General features: G+C 40.4%; 1 protein-coding gene across 7 annotated transcripts in view; it reads left to right on the forward strand.

Moving 5' to 3' along the window:
* LOC100913746 (zinc finger protein 883) overlaps positions 1–23,735 on the forward strand; it is a 57,180-nt gene that overhangs the window by 17,695 nt on the left and 15,750 nt on the right. For 2 of the 7 annotated variants that reach the window (XM_031947309.1, XM_023496684.2), the window contains 3 exons: positions 372–498; positions 717–830; positions 1,180–2,716. In XM_031947309.1, the coding sequence (XP_031803169.1) occupies positions 465–498; positions 717–830; positions 1,180–2,609 (1,578 nt within the window). In that variant the 5' untranslated portion in view covers positions 372–464 and the 3' untranslated portion in view covers positions 2,610–2,716. Of the gene's footprint in view, positions 1–371; positions 499–716; positions 831–1,179; positions 2,717–21,211; positions 21,557–21,595; positions 21,820–23,566; positions 23,728–23,735 lie in introns of those variants that run through there. The other 5 variants (XM_031947307.1, XM_031947304.1, XM_031947308.1 and 2 more) reach the window with 4 other exon arrangements.

A 23,735-nucleotide genomic window follows, 5' to 3' on the forward strand; every position in this document is an offset into this window, starting at 1 on the left:
AAATATATATAGGATCATAAATTATGTCTAGTACTAAATGGGAACCAAACAATATTCTCTCTTAGAGATAGGTTTTTATTTTATTTTTTTCCATTTGGGTCTATGATTTCCTTGGTTTATGGAACTCCTGTAAGTAAACTCCTCTATCAATCTGATCAGCAACTGTTAGGCCATTTATGGTTTTAGAGATTTATTTGGGGTACTAAGACTTGTTTATCATGTATCAGAAGTATGACTTGAACCCAGGACAGGCACAGTAGCTGGGTGCCTTCCTACTATGCCATTCTGCCTTTATGTAGATAGGTTACATATTTAACAATTTTTAAAATAGCTCCAAACTTCCATGAGGCAGCCAGAATGTGTTTTTTCAGGAGCTGGTGACCTTTGAAGATGTGGCTGTGTATTTCACACGGAAGGAGTGGGGATGGCTCGATACTGCTCAGAGGGATCTTTACAGAGATGTGATGCTAGAGAACTATGGGAACTTTGTGTCAATGGGTAAGAAATCATTTTTATGGTAATCATTTCCAAACTAATAATCTTCTAGAAAGAGATTTTGGAACTCAATTCAGAGGCCATTCAAGTATCCCTAAATGGACCTTTCTATATATTAGCTATAACTATCCCCTGCAGACCTTCAGTTTAGGAATGAACTTAGAAAGTTCTGGTATTTTAGCATAAATAATCATGCTCAATATGTCCTTTCCTAAAATTAGGACTTCCATTCTCCAAACCTGATGTTATTTCCCACCTAGAGCAAGGAGAAGAGTCATGGATTGAGGATATGCAAGAGACTGAAGAAGGAAAACTTCCTCCAGGTGTTTGCAGTGGTGAGTGGAAGAGATCAGATCCTCATTGAAAAGAGCAAAAACAAATGAGAGTTAATATGTTAACAAGCAATTTTAAATGCTAGGAAAGGATTTAAGGGGTTGAAAATGGAAGTGGAGTTGGGAGTAGAACTCTTTATCCCTCTTAGTGGGCATACTTTGTAGCTTGGACTCACCTATTCTTCTAACCTGGATGTCTGAATACCTTTTCTTTCCCCATGTTCTCTTTGGAGCTTTTGGTCATTTCTAGCACTTTTAAAACTTTTTATTTCAGTTTGATAATTGTCTTTTTTCTCCGATAGTTTAATTTTTCTAAAAAAGAAGTGGTCACCTTTACCTATTTCCCCCCCAGGTTTTAAGAACAAATCTGAGAATGAAAATTTTACTCTGAGGGAAGAAATCCCTAAAACATTTGAATTATATGGAAATATAATAGAAAGATCCACAAAGGACATATTCCAAAACACAGAATTTGGATTATCATTTGGAGAGGAAAATAGTTTAGAAGGGCAGACAAAACAATTCTTAGAGGAGAGATGGAGTAAATCAGCTTTGCAATCAAGAGATTCTCAGCAACTGACAATTTTCCACAACCAAATCTCTAAAGATGAAAGCCAAGAGTATAACGAATTTGGTAAAGCCTTCAGTTGGGGCTCAAAGCTCATAACTCATCAAAGAATTCCTAAAAGAGGAAGAGGCCGAAATCTTTCTCAGCATTTAGCCCTTATTCAACACCAGGGAATTCACAACGGAGAGAAACGTTATGGGTGTCGCGATTGTGGCAAGACCTTCAGTCAGAAGTCAGGATTCACAAGACATCTGAGAATTCACACTGGAGAGAAGCCCTATGAATGCAATGAATGTGGAAAAAGTTTTAGTCGTAGCTCAAATCTCACAGAACATAAAAGAATTCATACTGGAGAAAAGCCCTACAAATGTAACAAATGTGATAAAGTCTTCAGGCTAAAATCAAATCTTAATTGTCATGAGAGAGTTCATACTGGGGAGCGACCTTATGAATGCAATATCTGTGGAAAAAACTTTCCTCAGTTGTCCAGTGTTATGAAGCATCAGAAAATTCATACTGGAGATGGCACTTGTAAATGCATTGAATGTGGGAGAATCTTAAGCAGCCAGCTCCGCCTTATTGAACATTGCAGAATTCATACTGGAGAGAAACCTTTTCAGTGCAGTCAATGTGGGAAAGGCTTAAGCAGTAGATCAAGCCTTCTTCAGCATTACAGAATTCATTCAGGTAAAAAACCTTTTAAATGCAATGAGTGTGGAAAATCCTACCGTAAATTCTTAGGATTAATTGATCATCAAAGATACCATACTGGAGAGAAACCTTATATTTGCAAGGAATGTAAAAAAGCCTTCAGCCGCCATTCAGTCCTTATTCGACATCAACGGTCTCACACTGGAGTGAAACCATTTAAATGTGATGAATGTGGAAATACTTTCACTAGAAGATCTGTCCTTAATGAACATCTAAGAATACATTCTGGAGTAAAGCCATATGAATGTAATGAGTGTGGGAAAACCTTTACTCGAAATTCTACTCTTAATGAACATCAGAGAATTCACACTGGAGAGAAACCTTATGAATGTAATGCATGTGGGAAAACCTTCAGATGTGGTTCATATCTTACTATACATCAGAGAATCCATACTGAGGAGAATCCATATGCATGTAATGTATGTGGGAAAAACTTTAGTCTGAGCTCCACACTTATTCGACATCAGAGAATTCATACTAGGGAGCAGCCTACTAGGCTGTAAGCTCCTTGTAGCCAGTGAACCCAATCTTAAACTTTGCATTTTCCCCTACCTCTGCACACAATAGTTGCTTAGTTAATGGTTGAATTGAATTAAATGTTATGAACATGGAAATGCCTTCAGAGTTCTGATCTTATTGGATAATAGAGAATTCATACTGGAGAGAAGCCATGTGAATATAACATATAAAGAAAAAGCCATTATTTACCAGTCATTTCTCATTCAAAACCTGAGAATGTATACTTCAGTTAGCTTATAAATGAAATAATCATTGGGAATCAATAGATTTATAGATGGGATAATCTTGAGGGTAATGGCTAAATTTTTAAAAATTCAGAATGTATAGCATTCAGCCTGGTGTCATTCTTAGAGACATATTTAATATATACCTGTTCATTAAATAACCAAACTGATGATTGTACATTCCTTTAGTGGAATTCCCTTTTTAATTATTATGTAAGAGTCCCATCTTGGAGAATATTGGGAGTTAGGACTGGAAATTGTCATGGGAATATAAACAACTCAGTAACTTGTTTTGCAATACTTGTAGCAGAAACATGACCCAGCCCTGATACTTAAGAAATACCAACATTTGAAGAGTGGTAAGAAATACAATAGGTACTGAGCTAATTGGAAGAAAGTCATTACATCACAGAAATGTAAAACTAAATGGGTTTTAGATATCCTTTCTCCAGTTTCAGTTATGCATGTCCAAAATTACTATCTCTTCCTAGCTGTCCTGCCAACATCAAAACTGAGCTCACACTTTTCCTCCTAAATCTGTTCCTCCTCTAAACTGCCCCTTTACATTTTGAGGTATCACTGTCCTCAGATCATCATTCATTTTTTACTTTTTAGTCCTCCCTCAACCCTCCTGTGTTCAATCAGTTTTTATGTCCTGCTGTTTCTTTTTTCCAAGTCTTTCTAATCCAATCCCTTCTTTTCACTCACATGGACACTCGCTTAACTACTCAATACTCTTCTAATTGGTCTTCCTATTGGTATTCCTATTTTTAGTCTCTTGTCTCTCCATCTTTTAAACAGCTTCCAGAACACTCTTCCTAAAGTATAACTGTGACCATTCACTTCTGCTCAAAACAGCTTAAGCAGCATCACAGGAGATTGTAATGTCCTTGAGGGCAAGGATTTTTTGTTTTTGTCTTTTTATCTTCAGATCCTAACATAGTACAGTACCTTGAAAATAATAGGTATTTAAGAAGTATTTTAAATTAAATCTGTTGACTTTCTTAGTTGAAAGAAACTGAAACACAAATGGGGAAGCAATGGAGCTAAGGAAGCCTAGAACCTAATTTTCCTGACTTTCAGGTCAGTATTCTTAACTGTTTGCTACCTCTAATAAAATATTACTGTAATTCAGCAGTCAGATGAATAGAAATTTTCCCCTGGTAAATTCAGTGGCCAAAAAAAAAAAAAAAAAAAGGCTCTCAATTGTTTGAAGAGGAAGGATATAGATTGGCACCCAGAAGTGCTGGGTGATTCTGCTGCCCTGGGCCTTAAAAAATCTAGAATCAACCAGATTGGGAGTAGCCTAGAAGAGCTGAAGAGAAAATAAGAATAGCCACAATAAAGGCACTAGATTTGAGATTTGAGTAGCTTTTGAGGATCTTAAGTAACTTAATTGTTTCCCAGAAAGTGGGATGTTTAATCATGTGCCATAGCAGTAAGAGCATGAGTTGTAAGGATTCAAAAGATATAATTTTGTTGAGCTCAGAAAGCATAGATAACTTTAGGGGATTAATACTAACTTCACTGCATTTTTGCTCTCTGTGTATATAGAACCATATTAGAGTGCCTAAAAGACAAGATAGCATCTTTGAGCCTTTTGAATTTGGGCAACATGAAGAGGGAGGTATTATCCAGAATTTTTGCTGTTACAAAGGATCTTGGGCAAGAGTTTCTGGGGGAAACTAGTAATTTAACATTTGGGGGTGGTGTAGTGGAAAGTGATCTGGAGTCAATACCTCCTCAGTAAAATTAGGGAATTGGACTGTTCCAGTAGTTCTCAGCCAAAGGTCCTGGTCCCTGGGTGCTACAAAATTATTGTATCAAAGGTTCCTGAATCTGTATAAACAGATTATTGTTGTTTTGATCTTTAACTCCAAAGAAATATGTTAGTATGAATAATGATGTTTTTGTTGACCAGTTTTATATTATTGGTGTTTCAATTGTGCCTAATAAGAAAAATTTTTTCTGACCTTTCAGAATGAAATATGACCTTTACTTTTGCTGAAATCTGTCCCCTCCTAGAGTGGGTCTTTGGAGTTGTCTATGTCTGATTTCACGAGGTATCAAATTTGCTTTTTCACTGATAGTGCTGTTTTGGTTTTGAATGATTATATTCTCTTTCAGCCTAATCCAATTTATATGTATTTTTTAAACAAAGATTCTAAGACTACATTGCTATATTTTAGAGTAGTTTATGAATTTTAGTGATTTCAATAGTTATTTGGGCTTGGGAACTGTCCTATCAGAGATCAATTTTGGATGCTTAATTTACCGAGGATAAGCTTTTTCCCTATCAGTTTATAATATGTATTTTAGTGAGAATGCTGAAAAGAAAAATCAAAACATTCAGAACCAGATGGATTTCAGTGCCCTTCAAGGAGCCTTCGTATAGAAGCATGGTGAGCACTAGCAAGAGGGCTTTCAGTTGGCTTGCTGATTGAATTATTTGTGAGTCGTGTTTATGGCCGTGAACAGTTGCTGTATTTTCATTTTCAATGGAGGCTACTGTTTTTACAGCAGATTTTTGAAGTGATGTCAGTGTAAGTGAATTAGAATTATAATAAATAAGCAAACGTACATTCTGTAGGCTGAATAAATATTATCTCACAATATGTATTACCTTTTTAAAAATGTGTGTAGATTCTATTGTGATTAATAAAAATACAAGATTATTTAAAAACATTACTGCGTTACTAGTAGCCTTTTCATCAGACATTTTCTCAATCTTTGGATGTTGATAATACAATGATTACCATAATGAGGCTCTGATAATTTTTTTGATATTAAAAAGAGGTCTTCCTACTCTAAAAACTGGGAATCAAACTTTGTGTACATCTCAGGTCTCTTCCCACTTCAGATCCTATGATTTGGATTCAAAAATTGTATCTGTGATTTGGGAAAGCCCCATGCCTTTTTTCAGGTGAATTTTCTAGCTCATACCACCTTCATCTTGTATTTGTGAGGTTGATTCACCACTGTCTGTGCTATCACACAAAATGATATTTAAAAAATTGTAGCCTTCTTCACATCCAGTCAACTTGGTCTAATAATAGTAACACTGGGCCTAAATCAACCACACCTAGCATTCCTACACATCTGTACACACGCTTTCTTTAAAGCAATACTCTTCTTATGCTCCAGCTCTATCATTCACAGCCTTAATTATGAATAAGACATTTGCAAAATAGGAGGCCTACTCATACTAATTGTATTTGTGGGGTTGATTTTTTTAAACCCATGGGTTTAAAAAATCAACCTCACAAATACAAGATGAATACAAGCCAATAGAAGGCTTTAAATTTATCTCCGTTAAATTTTATCTGGTTAGATGCAACCCAATGTTCTAGCTTGGTAAGATCTTTTTTAGAATCTTCTTTCGTCCATCATATTAAGTACAACCTCCTAGTCTTTCTTTGAATTTGATCAGCATGCCATCAAATCCTTTATAGAGGCCACTGATGTCTACTATCCTTGTGACTATGGACAAATTACTACATCTCAGACTGTCTAATTGCCTATAAGATAGGGATCTATTATCACAGGACAGGCAGCCTGGCATAATGGATCAGGAGGTATCTGGGAAGGCAAGACAACTTCTGAACATCTGTGTTATCCTGAGCAAGTCTCTTTTCATAGCCCTAGACAGATCCCCAAGATTCTAAGTTGTAGAGAAGGTGCCAACCTGCATTAGTAGAAGAAATTTCCTCATCTGGGAGTTCCCCAAAATGATGACACCCAGTCCCTGTCCCTGGCCTACCTACCTCACAGAAGTATGAAAGGCTTAAATGACACAATGCATATGAGACAACAGAGCCAATATTGGACCAGCAGAGCTGGAATGCTCACCCTTTTCTAAAGAGACCCCAGTTCTGACCCATGCACACAAATTGGGTTTAGGCTTGAGGAACTTGCACTCTTTATATGGATCCTTTATCTTGCCACCTCAGAGCCCTGGAAAGAATCACTTAAAGCTTGGACATGGTTTCCCTTAAGGGAAAAACTGTTTAAGGTCTCTCTTAAAGGTAAAATAGAAAGATATACTCAGTCTACAGTATAGATTAGGTATAAGATATGTTTATTTCTGACATCAAAGAAATTGTTAAAAGAATCACAAGCATGCATTGACAAAAGACTTAAAAAAGCAATCATTTATAAACAGTGTTTTGCTCTTCCAAGAGAGGTTAGTACGTAAAGCATTAAAACATGAAGTATTTAGTGAGATTGTTGAGACATTTCAACTTGACATCTTAGCTCTGTACTTTCTGAACTTTTCTATCAAAATTGACATTGTCTGGTGAATTTAGATTAGTGACTGTGCTGGTCCTGCTGCCTGTGGTCATCTTCTCTTCCTAGAAGCACTGTAGTAGCTTTATGAGGCACCTCCTTTGGTTCAACCAGACTGACAGAGAGACTTAGGAGCTTCTGACATTTCAAATTCACAACCAAGGATAGAAATATCCATCTCAGGATTACTATTTAGGTAGTTATGCTCAGGGAAAGAAACAGAAGAGCTATCCTAATTTAGGGTCACTTGGATGAATATCTGTTCCAGCAGCCACATGTATACATTTTGCCAAGGAGAAGGTTGTCCCACCCATTCCTTCTGGGAAATCCAAAAGAGGGATTTCCTACCACAAATTTCAGGCTAATTGTCTCTCCTTTTAGACTGGTGCAGTTTCCCATAGCTGGAGTCATTATGGAGGATGCCAGAGGACCAAATCTGCATCATCCTAAAGTACCAAATCCTTCAGTACTGAGTTTGAACATAGCAGAAGTGACCCAGGGGTCCTGCAATTGGGGAATCAGGAAAAGTTACCTATTTTCTTCCACTATATACAAAGAACATGTAGACTTTAAAGCACTGTTTAAATATCTGTTAGTATTCAACTCTTTTGGGGGGCGTGAGGGTGGGGAGAATAGATATAAGAGAGAAATCCATAATATAAACTCCTTTAATGCAAGGATTGTCTTTTGCCTCTTTTTGTATCCCTAGTACATAGCACAGTGCCTGAAATATAATAGCTCTTAATAAATGTTTATTGATTGATTGTTAAATGGTTCTGGGTCAAGTTGTCTTCCTAATATTCTTTTTATGTCTAATCCTATAATCTTTTGTATAGGTGGATAAAATAATTGCTTTTTAAGAATTGAGATGAAGTTCATCTTCTTTAGAATCACTGAGGGCATCATTGGAACAGCTCTAGTAGCAGGTGGAATGATGGAGATGTACTACTTCCAGTTTTCACATGGTTTTTTATTTCTTCCACTTGATCTTACATTTTTAAAACTTTTTATTCAATGAAGTTTAAAAATTTTACATATTTGGGCAGATAGGTGGCTCAGTAGGTAGAGCTCCAGCCCTGAAATCATGAAGACCTGAGTTCAAATCTGGACTCAGACTCTTAACACGTTCTAGCTGTGTGACTCTGGGCAAGTCATTCAACTCCAATTCCTTCAGAAAAAAAAATTACATATTATGGTATTATTTGTCCAAAACATTGTTAAATTTTTAGAGATTATGGACAAGAGTTTTGGCCTTGATAGCACTTGGGTTACAGGACAATTTATTTGATGAAGCCTCAAAGATATTTTGAAATCTTTCTTTGACTTGTAGAGATTCATTGTCCGTTGGTTAAATGAGAGAGTGAATTTCTAGTATATAGGGTTAGAGTTTTTATCCTTTGTTCTTGAAGAGAACCAAAATGACATCATTGTGTTAGAGTTGAGTTACTATGTGTCCGACTGTGACTGATCAGACCAATAGAGCTCAGAATGCTCTGCCACATGTCAGACACAAATAGTCTATATGAATGTTTGGTGTAGCTTCTCTAATTTTGCGCATTTCGTGTTTCTTCTGGAAGAGCATAGCACTTTCTCTGATGAGAGCATGCAATGCTGGGCAGTCCTGTGTCAGTTCTGTGCCAGCCCTCAACTCTAAAGTTAAGAGATACTTTGAAAGTGTCCTTGTATTGCTTTCTGACCATCTTGTGAGTGTTTGCCCTGAGTTCTTCAGAAAATAATTTTTTTTTTTTTGACAAATGTACATTTAATTTGCTGTAACCAATGGTTCCATAAATGGATGGTAGGCTGATGGCTGATGGAGGACCAGTGTTTTCTTGGTGTTAATTATTTGGCCAAAATTAGTACAGGCAGCAGAGAACAGATCCAAACTTTTTGCATCTCAGCTTCAAGGGCTTCATTAAGCACACAATCATCTGCAAACAAAAAAATCATGCCCAGTACTCCTCCTGCTTTAGTTTTGGTTTGTAGTCTTTTCCAGTTGAAGAATTTACCATCAGTGCAGTAGCTGACTGATTCCGTGTTTGTCCTCAATGAAAGTGTCTGATAACGTGGTTGAAAACATCATGTTGAAAAGCATAGGAGCAAGCACACAGCCTTATTTCACTCCATTGGTGACTGGAAAAGCTCGAGAGGTTGCCTGTGGTCCAGAACCCGGACATGATGTACTGCACTGATGAACTTCCCTGGGCAACTACACTGTGACAAAATGTTCCATAAGCCCTCATGCCGCTCAGTATCAAAGGCCTTGGTCAGATCTATGAATGTTGTGTACAGACCTGTGGTCTGCACCTGGAATTTCTCCTGGAGTTATCAGGCAGTAAATACCACATTGGTTGTGCCTCAGCCCCTCCTGAACCCACACCGGCTCTCAGGTATATGGCCTTTTTCTAGGTGTAGGGTTAGCCTATTTAAGGAGAATTCTGGCAAGAATCTTTCTAGGAATAACTAATAGAGAGACACCCCTGTGTGATTGTCACAGGACAGTTTATTCCTTTTACCTTTATAAAGATAGACAATGAAAGCATCCTTGAATTCCTGAGGTATAACTTTCTCTTGCCACATAATCTGAAAAGTTTCAGTCACTTTTTGTATGATTAATGGACCCCCCACCTTGTAATTCTCAGCTGGAATAGAATCAGCATCTGGTGCTTTACCACACGAAAATAGCCTAATTGTCTTAGGAAGGTTATGAAGATCAGGCAGGATGACTGGACACTGAGGTCCTTCCTCAAACTAAACTGCCAAGTATTCAAACTCTTCTTACGGAGAGTGCAACTCTATGAGTCAGTCAAGTTATTCAGATGCCTTATGTACATTGACCTAAAAGATTATTTTATAAACAACTTATACAAGGCAAGCCCTCACGTGGTGGTTAGCAGAAGTGAAGAACACTCCTAAAGTCTTTCTGAAGAACTTTGGAATCACCTGGCATGACATGCCCTCATCAAAGAAAGTTGTGTGCTCTATAAGTGAAGCAGAATTGCAATAGCTCAAAAGAAATGTGAGATGCACAATTTAAGACATCTCTCCAAGTGTTCATCTGAACTATTTGTGCCCAATCTGTGGTAGAGCTTTCTAAGCTCATATTGGTCTGATTGGCCACAGTTGGATACATTGTACCTTGACTCCAAAATAATGGCATCATTTTGGTCCTCTTTGAGAATCAAGGACAACAGCCAATCTTATACCTCCTCAAAAATCTATTTTACTTCTGACTACTGCCTCTCTTAATCCACCCTCCTCTTGTATCATTGATGCTTTCTTCCTATTCTCCCCTTCTCATATTTCCCTTTTGTGGAAAGTAGATTTCTAACCCAACTGATTGTATATGTGTGTGTGTGTGTGTGTGTGTGTGTGTGTGTGTGTATTCTTTCCACCTTGAAGCAGTTCTGATGAGAATGAAGTTTGAATACTGCCTACTCCTCCAATTTCCCCATCCGTAGTAAACTTTCTTCCTTGTACATCTCCTTTACATGAGATGATTTTCCCCATTCTTACTCAATCTTCTCCCTTCTCCCAATGCATCCCTCTTTCTCACTTCTATGGATTTTTTTTGAGATTATCCTAACATAATTGCTGTCAGTTTAAACTGCTTTACTGCCTTAATAAAGAAAAAGTTGTTGGAAGTTACATGTATTATCTTCCCATATAGGATTGTAAATAGTTTAACTTTTCCCAGTTTTATCTCTGCCACTCAACTTGTTTCTTTAATTCGTCCAGGAAATCTTGTTGAGCTTGGGTCCAATTAGCATTTTTCTTTTAGGTTTTGCTTATAGCTATTTTTGGAAAGGTTTCCGTCATCTTCAGAGTTTGTGTCTTAGTCTTTCCTGCCATCATAGTAGCTTTTTATGATCAAGTTCTTTTGTTTTGTTTTGTTTGCTCATTTTTCCCCCAGCCTATTTCCTGACTTTGGAATTTATGTTAAAGTTGGGCTCTACTCACCTGGATGTAGGAAGACACTGTCCCAAGCCTCAGGCAGAGCTAGTTCTGAGAATTGACACATTTTCATTGGTTTCAAGATGGTATGATCCAGGGAAAGCTGCGGCCTCTTGTTCTGTGTCTCATCTTTACCCACAGCTGCCAGCACTACCACATCTCTTGGCCCTGAAATTGTGACCAAGACCTCCCTTCCCTGCAAGTGCTTGTGCCCCTCTTCTCCTTGAAACTGTGGCCAGAACCCCTGTTCCCTTGTGATTGACCACGAGCGCTTCTCCATACCCTAGAACTATATGTGGGCAATCTCTCCCTAACTAGTTTTCTGACTTTCTTGCCATCTTTGGGCTGCTGCTGCTGGGGCTGTTGCAGTCCCCAAGGCCCACAGTGCACTTCTGATGCTCCATATGCTCCAGTTTGTCTGCCACCCCAGTGTCACAGACTTCTTCTGGCCTCCTAAATTGCTTTAGGCTAGAGTTGTCTAACCCAGACCTTACGTTGGCTCTATCACTCCAAAGTTAAATCTGACACATTATTTTAAACTAGGTTGGAGGAGAATACTGCTGAGGTGCTGTTTCTACTCTGCTGCCTTGGCTCTGCTCCACAGTGATCTTTTCTCATTCTCAACCACTTTGTAGCCTTTGACAGTGACTCTGAATGACTCCATAGTGCACTCCACTGTTAATACCTGTTTTCTTTACCATTTCTTTTGTGCTTTCTGGCATCACTCTTAGTCCTGTCAGATTGCTCTTTCTCAGTTTTCTGTGCTGGTTTATCATGCAGGTCATGACCAATAACCTTGGGCATCCCACATCTTTCCTGAGCCTCTTCTTTTCTCTCTGTTTAATTGATCTCATCAGCTTGAATGGATTTAACTATCCTCCTGTGAGGGACAGTATGGACCATAAAAACAAGGACTATCAGAATAAGAAAAAAACAAACAAACGGGGTTTATTATGATCTTGCAAGAAAGGACATCTCCCATCTGACAAGGTGTTTATCATCATTAAAAGGGAATGCAAAGTAAAAACTGCAAAACACAAGATTAAATATCCTGAAAGCACGAGCCCTCACACCCGCTTGGCCTTCTCTCCCATTGTTTAAGGGAGTCTGGGCTTACATTCTAATGGTGGAAATCTAACCCAGAAACAAAAGAATAAATTGCCTTTTAAAGAGTTTCTTAAGTGCTAATTAATAAGAGGTGGTGGGAATCAAGAGGGGATGAACACCTGCAACTTTTTAGCTATAGCTCTACTTGTTATAAAGTCTCAAGTCACAATTAAGGTATAATTTAAGGCTATATTCCCATGATAGTGTCTTCACTCAGTTAATTCCACACAATCCTTCCATTTTTATTTATTTTTTTAAGACCTCATACCATTGTTGATACATTTCCTCAACTAGCTTGTTCTCAGTCTTCAATCCCTCTGGACCTACCTTGTCCTTTTTCTCTACTGGAGTCCATTCTTGTCTAACTAAACTTCTCTCTCCAGATTGCTCAGTCTTTCTTCTGTGAAAATCCCAGTTGTGTCCCTGAGGTTAAATGTTTCCTATAAAACCTACTTATGCACCATCCCATGGCTGCCACTCTCCTCTTCATCAGCCTGCCTGATCATCACAGCATCCTACCTTGTGATATATCCTTCCCTCATACTGTGTATCTCTCCTAACTCCACTACCCCTTCCCACCTTACTTCTCCCTATAGCTAATTAACACTTTTTGGGTGCTAAGTCCCTTTCAGGATTTGGTCTGCCAGCTAAGGGCATATCCCAATCTCAGGGGTGTTCCCTTTCTATTGGGAAATTGTGAGTTCTGCCAAGGAACTTATAAAAGCCTTTCCTTACTAACTATATGTTCTCTCAAATCTATAACAAGTTCAGTGCCTTTGTCCTCTGGTTAGCAATTATTTTGACCGTGGCCTGGAATCTAATGAGCCTATTTAGCATACAAATTGGAGTTATATACCCCCCAACTCCCATCTGGGGCCATCTATCACCTCAACTATTTGTGTCCCCAGTACTTAGAGTAGGTAAGCTTTCACAAATATAAATGCCTATCAGCAACAACAAAAATTCTCAAAGAAACAGACATATATGCATCTAGAACAGATAAATGACTAGGTCAGATATTCATTTACCTACTTATTTAGGATATAATTACCACATTTTTCAGATTGAAAATGGTAAGATCTTACATACTTGAGTGGTACTTATGACTTGTATTGATCACTTTCTCTGATCATAGAAGCTTGCTAAAAGAGGAAAAAGCAGGAACATAATTATAATCAAAAACTGATCCTTCAGGCCTCAGCCTTACAACATATACATGACAGGATAAAGCATCCTTAGTTCAGTTTAACAATTCCACCTTACAGTCAGACTTGGGAATAATCAGGCAGGTTCTTACACAACTAGGAACTGAGTCAGAAGTGTCTCATCTTTCGTCAATGGCCAGAGTTGTCCTCCCAACTCTTGCCCAGATACTAACCTCTACCTGTAACAATTCAGGATTCCTTTGAGTAGCTTGTGGCCTGTTCCTTTCAGATAGTGGATTACTGGCTTAATGATCCATCAGACAATCATATCTAAATTCAAAACTCCAAATAATATCAGCTACAGTCCCAAGAGAGGTTATCTCAAATCGTAAGTCTCATTAATCAAAGCTTCAGGTGAATATAGCTCTCAAGGATCACATATCCTAAATAAGTATTGACTATATCTATTTACATTGATAACAGTAAGAGATTCATCCTAGAAAGTTCAGTTTACATTCATATCTAAGTAAATGGGTTTTAAATTCAACATTACACAAATCATTTTACTTTAAAATAATCAATAACCAATCTATATGAAAATATGTTATTAACCATGTTCAAGGGGACAAAGATCACTGTTCTGAGAATCTCCCTAAACAATAGAAACACTTTAAAAATGACTCAATACAATCAATTAAAACTCACATAGAATATAGAATATGTTGTCCTAATTTCACATTAAAGAACACTATCAGAATTAACAATAATTTTTTCATCCTAAATAAATGTTAATTCAACTTCCTCAAATTGAGGAGTCCCTATAAAATGTAAATGACAGGTACAATATCAATATTGTTAAATTCCTCTATGCACAAACATTCTCGCTTCCTACCAAAACATTCCTAATTGCAAAGTCAATTTTAGAGGTTTTTAATTGTCCTTAACAGTACATTCTTTTTTTTTTTTTTTAATAGCCTTTAATTTACAGGATATATACATGGGTAACTTTATAGCATTAACAATTGCCAAACCTCTTGTTCCAATTTTTCACCTCTTACCCCCCCCACCCCCTCCCCTAAATGGCAGGATGACCAGTAGATGTTAAATATATTAAAATATAACTTAGATACACAATAAGTATACATGACCAAAACATTATTTTGCTGTACAAAAAGAATCAGACTCTGAATTATTGTACAATTAGCTTGTGAAGGAAATCAAAGATGCAGGTGTGCATAAATATAGGGACTGGGAATTCAATGTAATGGTTTTTAGTCATCTCCCAGAGTTCTTTTTCTGGGTATAGCTAGTTCAGTTCATTACTGCTCCATTAGAAATGATTTGGTTGATCTCGTTGCTGAGGATGGCCTGATCCATCAGGACTGGTCATCATCTAGTATTGTTGTTGAAGTATATAATGATCTCCTGGTCCTGCTCATTTCACTTAGCATCAGTTCGTGTAAGTCTCTCCAGGCCTTTCTTTAACAGTACATTCTTGAAGTTTCTCCATAGGTCCTTTAAACCTGGTGTTCTCAGCCTCCAGACTACAGTATTCTTGTATTTCAGATGACTGAGAGAACTGAAGAAGACAAACACAGTTAGAGCACCAGCCCTGAAGTCAGGAGGACCTGAGTTCAAATGTGGCCTCAGACATTCAACACTTCCTGGCTGTGGGATCCTGGGCAAGTCACTTAACCCCACTTGCCTCAGCAAAAAATAAAAACAAAACACAAGCAAAAAGGAGACCCCAAAAAGTTGGAGGTCGCAGACCAGTGTTGCAAGATGTCTTTAAAGAATTTTCAGGCTTGAACCCATATCCAAGTCAAGGGACAGAGTTTATTGTAATCGTAACTCCAATTGAAGGGGGATAAGTTCCAAAAAAATTTAGTCAAGAACCAGTAACAAGGAGACAAATTTATCCAGTTCATCCAACAGTCAGCAATGTTTGTAGGACTATCCTAAAGCCAGAAGACTTTAGAATCAGATTGTTAAAACAAAAGCATCCTAAGTTCAGGGGACCTCCTCATTGATATGTTTCTCCTAGAATTTGTACCCCATCATTTTTCCCCTCTCAAGCAGTTTGAACCCCAAATTCATTTGGGAAAAAGGGACGGGAATCTCATATTCTGGAGCTACTTCATGCTGATTAAGGGGTGTAGAGCTGTTCCTGCCTAGTGGGGTCTCAACTAAGATGAGGGGGGATATGCTACTTGAAGATGGTGGCAGCAATCAGTGGGGTGCCAAGTGTCAGAATCAGTTAGCCAATGATATTCAGGTTGAACGAATAGTTGGAAATTCATAGTTTAGAGTCTGAAAGAAACAAATCTCACAAGTAGGTTAAAAATGCAGGGGTCAAATATGAGCAAAAAATAAATGGGGAGATTATACTAGAGACAGTAACCAGGAACCCCCACCAAAAGACTCAGGGTGGGGAGAGGAGATAGGAGATGAAGCTGTCATGAATGTCTCTCATCCAGACAGCTTTTCCCTGGGTAAATACTAAAGAACATTTCCCCCCAAATCCCTGCTTTTGTTTCTTAAAAGCAGTAGGGGTAATGGGTAGAACAATGACATTATATACTGTGAAAGGAGTACTAAGGTGACCCAGGGTGCAAATACAATAATGTTTAAAAGGCATTAAGCATTGGCTAGAGAGGATGACAAGCAGAGTGGAGATAATTTTAAATGGGTTTGATTTTCCTTAGCAAAAACCTCAGCCTTTTCAGTCTTACAAAAGAAAGCTTTTGCCCATTTAGTAAAGGTGTCAACAAAAACCAAAACCAGTTTGGAGCCCCTGAGAGGGAGCATGTGTGTAAAGTGTATTTGCTAGTCCTAGCCTAAGTATGTACCCCTCCTTTGCATAGACTTCAGGATTGGGGGGGGGGCAGTGTTTAACAGCCCTTTTAAGGATTTACTTGGGCACAAACAGGACAGGTCTGACAGATCTGTTTGTTTCTCCTAGCTTGTGACCAGTGAAAATAGGTTTCACAAGGATTGGAGAGCATTGTTTTCCAAGTGAGTAGCTTGGTGTGGGTCAAAGAGAAGTTCCCTTTGGCTGGCCTTTGGGATTAGAAGCTGAGCTGAAGGTGTTTGAAATCACCCAGAAGGAGAAAAAGTGTACCCTTTTTCTTTAGCAAGGGCTTGTTCCTGGGAGTTATGAGGGAGTGTAGGAATCAAGGAATTGGGAGATTAAAGATGCCATAGTCAGGGGCAAATAGGCAGCAGCACAGGCAGTTACATCTGCAAGCCTGTTTCCCCTGGCCTGAAGTGAATTGCCCTTGTGTTGTCCTTTACAAAACATAACAGAATCTTCTCTAGGTTCATGGACAGCCTGCACAATTGTAGAATTTCCCCTGAATATTTAATGGAATTATTCACTTATTTTTGCTGTCAAAAATCTCCTTTCCACATAGCCCCATGAGTATGCAAAACAGGAAAGGCATATTTAGAGCCAGGATAGATGTTCACTCTCATTCCTTTCCCCAATTCTAAAACTCTGATTCTGAATCTGGTGGGCAGTTAGAATCTTAAATGGTTGGTCTAGGGTGAGCTTAGAGACTTTCTCAAGTAGAAGGGCTGTGGCAGCCACTGCTCTAAGACAGGAGGGTCACCCCCAAAGACACCAAGTTTCTTTGAGAAGTAATCAAGGGGTCTGGGATTGGGTCCCAAGGATTAAGTGAAGACACTTAGGACCTAGCCCTGCCTTTTGTCAATATACAGAGTGAAAGGTTTTAGCTAGGGCTAAAGCTAGAGCAGAGATTAGTTTAGCTTTCAAGGTCTTAAAAGCCTTGGCCTGTTCAGGGCCCCATTTGAGGAAATTGTGTCAGGGCCTTGAATAGAATCAGAAGGGCTTGGCAATAACCAGAGTTAGGTATCCAGATTCTACAAAATCCAGCTACATCCAAGAAATTATGCAGCTGTTCCTTTGAGGAAGGTTCAGGGAATAATAAGATTGCTTCCTCTCCATTGTAAACAAAAGGGAGGTGGGAATTAATTCATGTCCCAAATACGTAACAGACTGATAGGCAATGTGGACTTTTTGACAAAGAAACTAACATCCCAGGAAGCCTGAAAGTTAAGGGGTTTGTATGGCTATAGCCAGAGAAGCCTCTTGGGTTGGGCTGCAGATCAAGATATCATCTATATACTGGATAGCCAGGGCCTGTCCAAATATATGGGGATTGTTATGGAAGCCCTGAGCAACCTTCATGTTATGGATATGACTGCCTATGTTCATTGGTGGGGGTTATATTCCCCTGGATTTGGGACATGAGTCAAAAGGATCCCACCTTGAAACTGTGAACACATCCAGCCATTCTGGAGAGCAATTTGGAACTATGCTCAAAAAGTTATCAAATTGTAATACCCTTTGACTCAGTAGTGTTTCTACTGGGCTTATATCCCAAAGAGATTTTCTTCTTCTCTTTTTTTTTTTTGAACAACAAAATCTTATTTTTTAAAATAGTTTTTTATTTACAAAATATATGCATTTTCAGCATTGACAATTGCAAAACCTTTTGTTCCAATTTTTCCCCTCATTTCCTTCACCCCCTCTCCCAGATGGCAGGTAGACCAATACATGTTAAATATGTTAAAGTATATGTTAAATACAATATATATATACATGTCCATACTGTTATTTTGTTGCACAAAAAGAATCAGACTTTGAAATAATGTAAAATTAACCTGAGAAGGAAATAAAAAATGCAGGCAGACAAAAATAGAGGGATTGGGAATTCTATGTAGTGGTTTGCACTCATTTCCCATAGTTCTTTTGCTGTGTGTAGCTGGTTCAATTCATTACTGCTCTATTGGAGCTGATAATAATATTCCATAACATTCATATATCACAATTCATTCAGCCATTCCCCAACTGATGGACACCCACTCAGTTTCCAGTTTCTGGCCACTACAAAGAGGGCTGCCACAAACATTCTTGCACATACAGGTCCCTTTCCCTTCTTTAAGCCAAAGAAATCATACAGGTCCCTTTCCCTTCTTTAAGCCAAAAAGATCTTGAAGGCAGCTCACCAGTTGCTTGGCAGAATCTCTCCTCCCTTCACCAGTTCTTGTCTTTACCTGGGCTGTGTTGCACAACTTATCTCACTGTTTTCAAACTTTTCTTAGCTGGCTTGTCTTCTGGGCCGAATTAATCGTCTATTTTTGCTATCCTACTTCTGTTTTTTTTCCTCCGAGTGTCTTTATCCAATCAGAGTGGGAGTTCCTGAGCCAAGTCCAATGACCACTGGAGAACTCTCCGGAGGGTGCCTGCCCAAGGATTCCATACAAGAGAGACTCCTCACAAACATGAAATATCCCGGAAGAGCCCCCAAACTGTGTGGACAGTATTGACCACAAAAAAAATCAGAGACTCTCACAGTAAGAAAAAGCAAAAAGCAATCTGGTGAGCAAGGACATCTCCCATCTGACAAGGTGTTTGTTAGTAAAAGTGCAAAGTAAAAACTGCAAAACACAAGATTAAATGCCCTGAACACAGAAGCCTCCACATCCCTCCCTGGCCTTTTCTCTGGCTCAACTCTTATGTGCTCCTTGATTTTTCTGAAGGAAGCCCATAACTGTGAAGACTTGACCACAAATTCATTTATCATCTTTTTATCATTTATCTTCATCTGTGCCTTTATTGTATCATTTCTCTGATTGCCCTCTACTATTTGACCAATTCTGATTTTGAAGGAGTTATTCAGTATTTTTTATGCCCTTTACCAAGATGTTAATTGTCTTCTTAACATGCTTGCATTATTCTCATTTCCTTTCCAAGTTTTCTTTTACTACAGAGTTGTGGTTCTATTGTCTCTTCAAATTCCAGAGGATCTTCTGTCTCATAAAGTGTTGGGTCATTTTCCTTTGTTTTATAGTGTTTCTTAGATGTCCGAAGTTGTTTACTAGATTTGGAGGCCACATTTGTTTCTGTTCTTAATGCTTTTTCTCTGTTTATTTTCATGGTCTCTCAATTTTCTTCTTTCTAGGATCTTTGGTAATTTCAGCAGTTTTTTTTTTCTCCCTTTACTTTTCCCTATTGCTCATTTTTTTACTCCTCCCCATGATGGTGGTTTCCCTGGGAACTGCATCACAAAGCATTTCAACCTCCTTCCAGGTTGGGCAATTTATTAGTTCAGTTCTTTTCCCCAGATTATTTTTTGGGAATCATATGGATGCTAGGCTCTTTCAAGCTTAGTAGAGTACTGCACAGTTCCCTATGCCCTTCCTGGGTACCCCTATCCCCCATTGCCTAGAAGGTCCTGCAGAACACTGTCACACTGTTGCCATTGCAGTTGGGGTAATTTGTATTGTTGAGAGTTTGGCTTTGGATTAAGTTTTATGAGTTTGAACTTTGTTTCAAGCCCAGGAACATGTTCTAGTTCTTTTCTCTTGTCTCTCAGCTCTCCTGTAGAGAATTTTACAATATAAAATACTTTTAGGGCACTGACTACTAAGACCCCTAGGCCACTTCAATATTCTAGAACCAAATTGTCCATGGAAGTGGAAGAAGGGAAGGAGGAGTAGGATCTGGGGTTGGATTTTCTTGCAAGCCTATAAGTCACATTTGCTAATATAGCTTCACTGTTGGTATCACGATGGGCAGTGGGAGAGAGAGTGCTACTTGGGCTCAGGTTGATGTCCATTCATGATTCTGGGGTTTTACAAAACTTTTCGGATTCATGTGTCCTAAACCTTGAGGATACCTGAAGTTGCTTTATCTTTGGTGCATAATTTCTATTTTGAAGAGGTTTGAGAGGTCATGAGGAGCAGAGAAAATGTCTGGGTCAGCCTCCTGTTGGTCACATGACCCAGAAAGTACATATAAAGTGTGCATTATATGTGTATGTATGTATGTATACATACGCACATACATTGTTTATATATATTAGCAACACAGAGTTGCTGAGGTTTTAAATACTTTGATTCATGAGCTCCCACTAGTCTGTGTCCTATTTTAATCAGAAGACATCGAGTGGATCTTTAGCAAAGGGCATTTTACTAAGGTAATACAGTACAGATTGTTGGTACAAAACATTGCCTCCTGTAAAAGTCTGGGGCACAAGTACTTAGAGGTACATGGCAGAGGAGATTCTCACATGCTCCCAGGATAAGTTCATAACTTCCAGTTAAAGGCCATATGCCAAAGGAAGAAGACGCAAATAATGTTTCTTGGTCCCCATCGTTGACAAAGGTTTGCTTAGGAAGCCATGAATTTACCAGTCATGGAGGAAAATGCCGGCTCTCTCACTCATAGAGCCATCCCTGCGCCTGTGCCCAGCAGATGGGGGAGGAGCTGTTAAGCTTCTTGGTGCCTTTTAACACAATTCTGTTTACTTAGAAGGCTCTCCAAGAGCCCGTCGCGGGATAGCCGTGCATGCTCTGAAGTGAAAGGCAAGTGTTCTTTATTCAGCTTTTCGGGAAGCTGGACCCCTCAGCATCCATGAGGATTACAAGTGGAAGAGTCGCACTTGTCCAGTCCCCGTTATCCTGCAAGCCCTCTCGAGTCCATGGCCAGCTGTCCAGTTCCGAGAGTCACGCTCCCGGAAGCTGTTCCCTCCTCAGGGCTCTATCTCTGCGTTCATCCTCTGGGTCCGACGTTCTCCGTCGGGAGAAGGGAGATGGGACACTTCCTCCGGCCCGGAGCTCTCTCCGTTACTGAGCTTCCCCCACGGCTGCCTCAGCCAAGCCGATTAGTGCCCGGAACCCCAGAGCTCCCTGGCCATAGACATCTTGTTGGTCCGTTTAAAACCCCGTGATGCTCGCAGGCGGCTGACATATAACATGAGGAGAGGGTGTGGACCTCTTTCCCGCCCCGCCGCCCTTCCCGCTTCCTCCTTCCTTCCCCCCTCTCCCTGCCCCGCCCCCCCTCCCGCCCCAGCTCTTTTTAGAGGTAACAGGTCTTCAGAACTGGAACGGGTGGGAAGGGAAATGCTGGATTAAGTTAGGGAAGGGATCTAGTAGATGCCAGAGAACAAGTGGAATGGATCTTCTTGCTCTGTAGCCCTTTTCTCCTCTCCTGAGTTTCGCCGCCCCCCGAATTTGGGGAGGTGGGACGGTGTGGTAGGAGCCGTCCAGCAGCCTCAGCCCCACAGACCGACGACTGAGCGGCCGAGTCCTCCAGGCTTCCTAGAGCATCCCGGAAGTGGGAAGGCGAGAGCCGGCCTCGGGGCCGGGGACGCTTCCGCTCCGCTGCCAACGCCAGCCTCAGGGCAGGTGAGTTGGTGCCGCCAGCTCCGTAGGCCACGTCGGGGTTTGCGGCCCGCTGCGTCCGCCCCCTTTTGTTTTGCTCCGGGGGTGGTGGTTGGAGGGAAGAAGAAGGGTAGGGGGGCGCCCTCCCTGGCTCTCCCTCCTGCCTCTTTGAGGCCATCCCGGCCTCCCGGGGCCTCGGTCTCTTGGTGTGCGCCGTGAGGAGAGCGGCGGGAGGCGGCTCCGGTTTCGGGTCGGACAGCCCGAGCGGGGCTCGCTGCCCTGAGGCGGTGAGGGGTCGGGGGTGGGGGTGGGGGGAGGGCGCTTCCGGAGCCCGGTGACCGGGCGGGGGGAGGCGGGGGTGGGGTGCGGCCCCGGGGTGTGACCTGACGCAGGCTTCCTCTGGCCCCCGCCCTCGGAGAGCTCGGGCACCTAGGTGTTCTTCTCTTGCTCGGGGCTGGGGCCGCACGTTTGCTTTCTGGTCACACTTGGTAACCGTTGCACGGAAAACTCCCGCTGCTTTCTCACAACTTGTCCTGGAGGCTGTCTGCCTGCCTCTCCCCGCGCCTTTCCTGATGCCCCTGTAACGTGACCCAGGTCCGGAGAACGTACAAGCTGTGACAAGAAGCCGTGGCTTGTTCTCAGGGCGCTGCCAGCCGTTGCGGCAAGGGCGGGAGGATGCACCTGGGGAGGGAGTCCCTGCGAGACGATTCCGTGAGGGGAGGGATGGCGCCGCTACTGCTCCAGACATTGATGTAGCGCTCGCGGTGGGCCGGGCACTGCGCTGGTTATTCGCTTGGAACTCACCGCAACCTTGGGGGGTGCTACGGGGATCCCCATTTTACAGATGAAGAAACTGAAACAAGTAGTTTCAGTGACAATCCCAGGGTCACACAGTATCTGAGGCTCCTCTCTCCACTGTATCACTGACCCGCCCCAATCAAAAGCTGTAAGGACCAGGAAAGGAGGTTTTTTATTTTTGTTTTTTAGATGCCTTTTTAAAAAAGCTTTTTATTTTCAAAATGTATGCATAGTTTTCAACATTCTCACGTGCAAAACCTTGTGTTCCAAATCTTCTCCCCCTCCCCTCCACTCTCCCCTAGACAGCAAGTAATCTAGTATAGGTTAAATGTGTGCAATTATTCTATACATATTTTCCACAAATCTGCTGCCCAAGAAAAATCAGATCAAAAAGAAAAAAATGAGAAAGAAGACAAAAAGCAAGCAAATAACCAAAAAAAGATGAAAATATTATGTTGTGATCTACATTCAGTCCCTGTGATCCTCTCTCCATCACAAGTCTGTTGGAATTGGCCTGAATCACTGTTGAAAAGTCTAGCACAGCTGATCATGGCATGATCTTCTTGTTGCCATCTACAATGTTCTCTTGGTTCTACTCACTTCACTTAGCATCAGTCCATGGAAGTCTTTCCAGGCTGGATAAGGAAGATTTAAGAAGGAAGTGGTTTCAAAAGTAGGCCTTGAAGGAGTGTGGAAAATGGAGGAAAGGGGAAAATGCACTCTAATCTTGGGAGACAGCCAGCCTATGCAAAGGAGTATTACGAAACCAAGTGAAGACTTGAACATAAAATAGATCTGCAGATTATGGAATACCTGGCTGTTTTGTTATTGTTCTAAAGGCAATTGAAGGCTAAAGTCATTAAAGATTTTTAACCAGGATTATGATATTTTCACACCTTTGTCAAATTTCTTAACTTTACAAATATATAGAAGTTGGATTGAGGAAACCTGGAAGCAGGAAAACTAAGTAGAGTCTACTGGGATAGTCCAGGTGAAAAGTGGTGAGGACCTGAGCTACAGTATTCACTATGTGAGTAATATGAGATCGTAAGTTTAGAGCTAGGAGAGACTTGAGATTATTGCAACTATCCTCTTTATTTACAAGATGAGAGAACTAAAGCCCAGAGGTTTTTTATTCCTAGGGATTAAATCTATACTGTGAAGGTTTGGCTGAATACATTTCTTTAAAAAAAAAATTTCTTTTTCTCAACTTCCTGTACTTTTAATCAATTCTAGGACCCATCTATGGCCACAGACAGGAAGGCTCAAGATGACAGGGGCCTAAGAGGTAGCTCCGGAGAGGATATCGGCTTCATCTGCCATGAGCTTCTCATCTGGAACACTCCTTGGATATCACCATTAGAAGGATCTGCTCCACTTCCATCATCTTCAATATGGTACTCAT

Source organism: Sarcophilus harrisii, chromosome 1 (genome assembly GCF_902635505.1).
Source record: "Sarcophilus harrisii chromosome 1, mSarHar1.11, whole genome shotgun sequence".
In the NCBI taxonomy this organism is placed as follows: Eukaryota; Metazoa; Chordata; class Mammalia; order Dasyuromorphia; family Dasyuridae; genus Sarcophilus; species Sarcophilus harrisii.